General features: G+C 40.5%; 1 protein-coding gene across 1 annotated transcript in view; it reads left to right on the top strand.

The window, feature by feature from the left end:
- LOC107089927 (neuroligin-1-like) overlaps positions 1 to 5,901 on the top strand; it is a 36,285-nt gene extending 30,384 nt beyond the window's left edge. Inside the window, exons 7-9 of the mRNA XM_015382992.1 lie at positions 203 to 237; positions 707 to 726; positions 3,154 to 5,901. Of these exons, the coding sequence (XP_015238478.1) occupies positions 203 to 237; positions 707 to 726; positions 3,154 to 3,775 (677 nt within the window). The 3' untranslated portion in view covers positions 3,776 to 5,901. The remainder of the gene's footprint in view (positions 1 to 202; positions 238 to 706; positions 727 to 3,153) is intronic.
- Positions 5,902 to 8,525: the final 2,624 nt, after the last annotated feature.

Consider the following 8,525-nt stretch of genomic DNA (forward strand, 5'->3'; position numbering starts at 1 on the left):
TATATGTTTGTTAAAAGGCTGCCACTGGCCAGAAGGATGGTTCATCACAGAAGGACAATATCATCAGGCCAAACTGTGGTGGTTTACAGTCATCTGCAGGCCAGTTATCAGGAATGAGGAGGTTCTAATTCCATACAGGGAAGAACGCTGGTCTGAGGGAGAGGAAGGATGAGAAACCATCTATATTTAAACAGAGGTGGAGGCCTCTGGGTCCAGTTGTCCCCTTCATACAACACTGTTACTACATGCATGACTCACCCTTCCTCCACACAGACTCCTTCATCCTCTGTGAATATGTTAGCACTGCAAATACGCCAGAATGTAGATCTCCAATAAAAGAGGATGTCTGCAGTGAGAGAAGTAAACCATGACTTAAAAAGCTGCTATGTGAGAACAGCCATAAAGGGAAGTTGATTATGGTTAGAAATGATAGAGCAGGTAGTTGTGAGGATAAACCTAATATGCTCAGTTAAACTAAAGGATAACTCTATGTAAAGTTCTTCACTTTAAACTGTTTAAAAGGAAAAACAAACAAATTCTGGAATCATCCTAAACAGCAAAGACTTGAAGTGGTTGTTTTCTCTTTGACCTCATCAGTCTCACTTCTCTCATCAAAGTATTATGGAGCAATTTTGTCCTCCTCTCTGTCACAAAATGGTCTCTTCCTGCAAATATAACCCCCCAGCACGGTAATATAACCCCCCAGCTCGGTAATATAACCCCCCAGCACGGTAATATAGCAGCCATTTAAAATGGCCCTTACCAGTCAAATCCTAGCCGAATGGCAGCCCATTTCCCTGCAACTCCCAGTGAAATCCCTCCAACTTCCAGCCACTGGACTGACCCCCGCCTTCTACTGGGCGTGCATAATTTTTTACTCTGACTCCACCCTTTCACTGAATTACAGGGTCTGACCAGGAGATGGCGCTTCTCGTTAGATCTTAATGTCCACAAAAATGACAGAAAGAATATTTTAGTACAAAGAATGATGTTTAAAAATGTTTAAATAAGGAAATGTAAGGGATCAGCCAAGGACCAGCCAAGGACCAGCCAAGGATCAGCCAAGGGCCAGCCAAAGACCCATTAGGACAGTGGGGAAATGTTGAAGGGCTGCTACTGTAGCTACCAGTTAGTATGAAGAGTTTTTTGCTGCTAACAGACTTACTGTATATTCGGAGAAATGTAACAGCCTGTGATAATGTAATATATCTGAACACCTCTCCTCTGTCTCAGCTATTTAAAGCAGGGTTTTCCAGAGGTGTGTGATTCTTTTTCAGGCATATCTGGTCCTGGGAGCTTCTGCACCTTTACCTGTACTCCCTGATCATGCGTGCGTCATTATTTTCCAGCACAGTCTAAAGTATTAACTCTGAATAGCAAATCAGATGACTGTCTGTCTTAACCTGAAATTAAATGGGTACAACCTGCACGGCCAGTAAGAGCTGCAGTCTGCTCGCCAACCCTGATGAAGTGGTTTGGATGAATGTCAAACTGGAGTTTTTTTTAAAAGGAAATTATTACATGCTGCCCCCCCCCCCCCCCCCTCCAAAGAAACCAATAATCTTTCAACAGGTATTTAAACTTTTAAACTATAACTTGACATTTATCTCCTATTTATTTTCCTTGGGTCTTAAAAAGGACGATGATTTCAAATATAGGAATAAAAGAGCATCGCGGCACATCGCGCTGCCAAATGTCTGATGTCTGACATTGAGAAGTGATAACGTCATTGAATGTCAAGCAGAAGAGGCGTCTACCCTTAAATATGTTTACAAATGTCATTATGCACAGCAGCACAAAGCAACAGCCTGGGAGACAAACTGTATGTAGAAAATAATGCCAACTCCAAATAAGGAAATAGATAATATCAATGGATATTATAACATAATTATAATCATCTATCAGCCATAGCAACAACACAGCATCAGTGTTTCCCTCAGGAAGACAATCTGATGCAATTGTTTTATAAAAACGTGAGATTTTTTTTTTTTTTAATAAAGATTTAAAACAGCTTTTTTTTATTTGCCCAATGTTCTAAATATTAGGGCTGTTTATAAATAATCCTGCTAATAATCAATTTCACAATTAGGGGATATTTCAGCCCAAGATGGTCCAATGATTAACCTTAAAGGTGGTTTTGAGCAACTGTCCTTAACTTTGTTATATTTGGATTTACTCCAAAAATTCTTTTTATTTCCTAACAGATGTGGTAAGATAACAAATAGCAGCTTACTGTATGAGATCATTCATAAGGAAATGTTGATAATGGTCACTGAAATGAAGCAATGTTCTAAGACTAAACCAGTATCTTTACAAAGCAATGGGAAAAAACCAGTTCTGTTTACCAGTTTCTGAAAGGTTCATCTCCAAACAGCTGAATCATGGGAATGATTTGACTTGAACCCCAGTGGGCCTCAGCAGATGGCCGCTCACACTGAGCCTGGTTCTGCTGGAGGTTTCTTCCTGTTCAAAGGGAGTGTTTCCTCTCCACTGTCGCTACAAGCATGCTTAGTGTGAGGGATTGCTGAAGAGTCAATGAGTCGATGCAATCAGCTGGTTTTCCTTAGATAGGAAACTTTGAATCAATCTGACTGGATGATCTGGTGAACTGGAAAGTGACCTGAGATGACATGATGGGAATTGGAGCTATAGAAATAAACTGAATAGAACAGATTTTCCCACTAAAATGACATAATAGAAGCTCTCAGCTTTAAGGTTTTTAATCTAATGGGATTCTTGGCTTTTAATGACCTCTAATTTGCAGGTTGAAGAAATGAAGGCATTTCATAGTTGATGTTTTTACAGTGTGACTGGGTATCAGTGAAGTTTCTACTCTACTATTTCTAATGTGGAGTTTGGCTAAAATTAAAACAGCAAGTTATCCCTTCAGAAAATCCCAAACTGTTATGAGACTGAGTTTACTTCCTGTTTTATAACATGATCCTTTACTGCTGTCAGGCTGATCCAAAATTAGGATTAATGTCATAATAGTACTGAAAAATCGCTAAATGTTGGTATTTAGCATACGGTTACGTGTATGAGGGCTGACTTTGATTAGAATATGCTATAAAGACCAAAATGCTTCATAAATAGATATCCCACCAATCTGAAATTCTTTTCTGCTGAGAGTCAAAGATGATCTACTGACTGCAGGTCTTCTGTCCTCCTGCAGGTTCCTCCTCCAGAGGCCACCAACCGCACACCCAAGACCAAAGTTCTGGCAACCAAACGCCCGAATCCAACTCCCTTCCCCACCGAGACCCCGGACAGCCACAACCAGCCCCACCTGGTGGACCAGCGGGACTACTCCACAGAGCTTTCGGTGACCATCGCTGTAGGAGCCTCTCTGCTCTTCCTCAACATTCTGGCCTTTGCTGCTCTTTACTATAAAAAGGACAAACGGCGGCATGACGTGCACAGACGCTGCAGCCCCCAGCGGAGCGCTGCCAATGACCTGGCTCACACTCAGGAGGAAGAGATCATGTCTCTGCAGATGAAGCAGCACTCAGACCTGGACAGGGACTGCAGAGGGGTGGGGGACTCCCTTCACCCGCACGATGTGGTCCTGAGGACTGCCTGCCCACCGGACTACACCTTGGCTATGAGGCGCTCGCCAGACGACATCCCGCTCATGACGCCAAACACCATAACCATGATCCCCAGCACCCTGGGAGGGCTCACCTCTCTCCACTCTTTTAACACATATCCCAACAGTGGGCAGAACAACACTCTGCCTCATCCACACCCACACTCACATTCCACCACCCGGGTATAGCCCAGTGGACGGAGCGCGCAGGCCGGACTCTGACGGCCGAGGCTGAACGCTATCTGCAGCGCTGCAGCAGAGAGTTCAGGCCGACAAGGAGTTCAGTCATTGGCCAAGTGTTGCCAAACACTACTGGAATGACACTGGGATCCTACCACATCCTGTTAATACCCGAGGAAATATAGTAAAAGCTTTCAGACGCTTTGGACCAGAGGATCAAAAAAAAAAATATTAGTAATTATGTTTTTTGTACAAAAACTTAGAAAGACATAAAAAAAAGTTGGGGCAAGAACAACGTCTCAAGAGCTAAAACATTGAGAAAGATGTTTTTTATCATTATTTTTGTTCTGGTGTTGGAGCTACACAAAGAACAGTAAAACACTTTTTCTCTCTAGCGACAGTTATGGCCTTCGGGATTTTTTGACAAACGACTGCTTGACAGTATTATCTGGAAGCAGCGCGAAGCATCAGACACGCCTTGGAGGTGAGAAGAGGGGAGCACTTTGTAAAGGAAAGAAAACATATTGTTTTCCTTTGGCATTACTCTGCAGAACGCTGTGTTTGCGGGGCACAAAGCAGATGCCGTGCAAACCAATGGAGGCATGTCTGAACATTGTAAATGGAGGCTGTGTAAGATAAGCCAAAAGCAGTTGCCAAAAGGAGTAAAGCAAGGACTAAAAACTTCAACAAAAACAAATCAGAAACAGACCCTGTATGCACAACAGAACCATTTTGAGGAAAAAAAAAATCTTGCAAATACTTTTCATCCTTTTATTTTTGATTAAAACAATTTTATTGTATAGGACCTATTTACATATCTAAGCACCAAGGCTGTTTAAGCCCACTTCTCTTGGGCGGGGTGTTCATACTGCAACCTGCCTGTCGGCTCGGGGGGACGTGGGAAGTGAAGACGCGCCGACCGGCTTTCTGGCGGTTCCAACTATAACGCAGAGAGCTGGGGGACAAAGGATAATCGGGATATTTTAGCACGACGCGCATGACAATTTACCTGCTTGATGGCTGCTCTGCTGATTATGTCATTAATAAGAATAATTTTCACCCTGTTCTTTGCGTTGGAGAGATTCAAGAAATATTTGGCTATTGGATTACTAGAAAACACATGCTCTCACCGAACCTTGGGAAGCGCAGTCCTGGTTGCTGATGTCACCGGATGGATTTAGACGGCGTCGGGACAATGCTAAGGTTTTCTTTCATTACATCATATAGCTTGAGTGGGGCTGGACATATAAGGACTAATTTTGTACTCTGTGTGTTGGTACTACCTTTTGATAGTGGTTAAATCAGATTACATTGTATCAATCAAACTCATTGTACCTTCAGTTGAAATCAATGTTCTTTGCTGTTCTACCTATTCGAGCACCGGACCGAATCAAAGTAATTACCTGCACTGTTTATTCCATTGACCTCCTGTTCCCCCCTTCTTTTATCCCTGAAAGCGTGGAGAGGTACAACACCGGAGCACAACTGGTAAGGAAAACAGAGGCTGAAATTAATGAAAAATGTAGAGAAGGATTCCATCTCCAGGCAACGTAGATTTGCTAATGATTTATCCAACAAAGCTCTGCTGCTCCAGAGCTACTTAAACATGAATGCCTATAGATGTTTAATTCAAGATAAAAGCCGGATATATGACACTGGGTGGGAGTCTACAGAAATCACGGTACGAGGCTGAAAGGCATGGCGAGGATTGGGTTTGGTCAATTCCCACAATGCACATTTTCTGTAGTTTTTATCATTAGTTGAATCAGTCGAAGTGTCGGCGAGTAAAATAGGATGATCAAAGGCAAAAGGTTTTACCTCAGCTGCTTAAAACTTCTCCGCTTTCTTCCTGTGCAAACAGCGGTGGGGTTCACAGCTCCGTCACGCTGGCACGGCCAAATGAGGCTTTCTGAAGAAATATTTCAAAAAGTACGCACTCCTTCTAAAAGCACATTTCAGGACTTCTGAGGTGAGGCCATGTGAAAAGGTTATGAGCAGTTAATATTTAATGTGCAGCACATGAATCACTTGCCTTCTTAATTAAGTATGAACCAAGTTTGTTCCCGAGGCTGAAGCTGATGACGAGTCTGAAAGGGGAGAAAACCAAAGTGCAGCTCAGTTTGGATGTTAGCTAAATAAAAATAGAAGAACATTATCTTCCTGAATCACACCAAGAACGACGCAAACTTTTTCCTTAATTCATTTTGAATTCTTTCTTTCTTTCTTTCTTTCTTTCTTTCTTTCTTTCTTTCTTTCTTTCTTTCTTTCTTTCTTTCTTTCTTTCTTTCTTTCTTTCTTTGACTTTGTGTTTTTATTTGCAGTTATATTAATTTAAAGGTATATTGTCACATTACAAACATATATATAAAAACAAACAGTCGATAATGATAGAATGATAGAAAGGCTTAATTCTCCAGACGTCCGTTTCTGATAGATCTTTGATAATCTGTTTTGAGCCTAAATAGAACTCCAGCACCGGGTGAGATAAGCTGAGATAATTAATAGACGTGGCACCATCTACCAGCAACACCAGTGACCGATCCAGTAACGTGATTATCTAACTTTAACCATTTACAAACTAAGGTTTCCAGATTTTGATGCTTCCCTGCAGTAAACTTTATTTTACATAATACTAACGTTGGTGTTTAAAGTGGTTTGATTTAACTGATCAGCTGACTATTCATGTTCATATTCTGAGCTGGAGCAGTGCTTCAAAGGACCCTTTTTATCTAAACTTTGTATTTCTATTAAACTATGCTACAGAATGAGCCTCTCCTATTTAGTCAGCTGCTGGCTGCTGACGTTCTGCTGCTTAGAAAGACGACAAAGGTCTGTCCTTTTCAAAATAGGGGCACTTCAGCTATAAGACATGAAATAACAAAGAAAAAAATTTAATAATCACATTTTAAAGACTTGCTTTGTAAAATATGGTGAAAAATATGATTTTGGTCCACAAACAAGTAAGATGTCTGGCCCTCACAGTTCTTAGGCTTCTATAAAAAGCTCTTCCCATGTCCTGCTGTGTCAGGCCTTTCCTCTGCCTAAACCAGAACACGTCCAGGTCCGTCTGATGGGCGCTAAGGAGTATCTGGACGATCCACAAGAGGACTGGGAGAAGATGATCTGCTCACATGAAACCAAAATTAGAAACTTTGGCAAAAATTCATCTCTTGCTTGAATGAAGAATAATGCTGAGCTGCATCCCAAGAATACCATACCTACTCTGAAGCATGGGGGTGGATGCATGATGCTTTGGGGCTGTTTTTCCACTAGGAGTGGCCTAGTCAGTCTGCAGACCACAATAACAGAATACTTGTGGAGGCAGTTGAAAGTCCGTGTTGCCCAGCAACAGTCACTGCTCAAGAGGAGACTTGCATCACTAAAAAAATGAACTAAATATAGACAGAAATGTGTTAGATTAAGTGATTTTACCATTAATTTGAGTAAATAAGATGATCTGCCAATGGAATTACTTTTATGACTCTTAAAATAAGATAATTAGATAATATGCACTTACAATAAGACAATGAAATTATTTTTTTCTTATTTTACTGTAAATGTTAATTGTCTTGTTCCATTGGCAAAGTGTCTCACTTAGACCCCCCCCCCACCACCACCCCCAATTACAGAAAAAATGCACTGATTTGAAAAAAAAAGACATTTTTTGTTAGTGATGGAGGAATGGGCCAAAATACCAGCGGCAGTGTGCGCAAACCTGCTGGAGACTGACAGGAAAAGTGTGAACTCTGTCTTTGCCAACAAAGATTATATTAAAAAGAGTTGATTTGATCTTTATTATTGACCAAATACCAATTTTCCACCATAATTTACAAATAAAAATAATAATAACAAAATAAAACACAATGTGAATTCCTGGACCCATGATGAAAATTACTGCTGTCTCTTATCTAAGTAGGAGAATTTTCACAATCAGTGGCTGACTGAATACTTTAGGCTCTGCTGTATAAGCAGATAGATCTTTCTGCATAGAGTTTACATGTTTTCATTGTTTCTGTTGGTTTTAGTAGCGGAGAGACATTCCAGAATTAAATGTAAATCTCCTTTGGTTATTTTCTGGTCCAAATTATGAGGAATCAGGCCTGAGCTTGTTTTAGGGTTTATCTTTGTAACACATTTTAAATTCCTATCAGTTCCTGACAGAATGCTCTACAATATATAGCTCTACAATACAATATCTGGTATTGTAGAGCTATATAAAAAGATGCATCAGCAGTTCAGTGTTTATTCATTCAAGAAGCTGTGAGTAGAAGAAGCAACCAGAGCAACAGCAGCTCCTCTCCATGGTGCTCATCATCAGCTTGGTCACACTCTGCTTTGGGATGGGAATCAGTTATATCTCACATCAGTAAAAACGGTTGTGATATTTGTGATAAATGTGTTAGTATCTCCTGCAGAATAATCCTTATTTTGTTTTAGGTCGAGTTCATGGCTGCAGGAACCCAAATTAATTCTCCTTTCCTCCAAAGTTTGGGTCCAGACAAATAAAGACAAAGTAGATTCTCCTAAAGGCCTTTACAAATAAATGTATATATATAGACATCCTTGCTGTCTAAAGATAAAGTCGACAATATTCTTCAGCTTGGAGTTTTGGGGAACATCTAATATCTCTGCCATTTCTTACCTGCAATTCCAGAAAAAAAGTCAACTAAACTTTTATCAGTAATTGTTCAGAATATTATTTACTTTACATATATTAATACCTACATTAAACGGATTTAGTTGGATTGGATTATTTATC

Source organism: Cyprinodon variegatus, unplaced genomic scaffold, assembly GCF_000732505.1.
Source record: "Cyprinodon variegatus isolate N-32 unplaced genomic scaffold, C_variegatus-1.0 Scaffold272, whole genome shotgun sequence".
Classification (NCBI taxonomy): domain Eukaryota; kingdom Metazoa; phylum Chordata; class Actinopteri; order Cyprinodontiformes; family Cyprinodontidae; genus Cyprinodon; species Cyprinodon variegatus.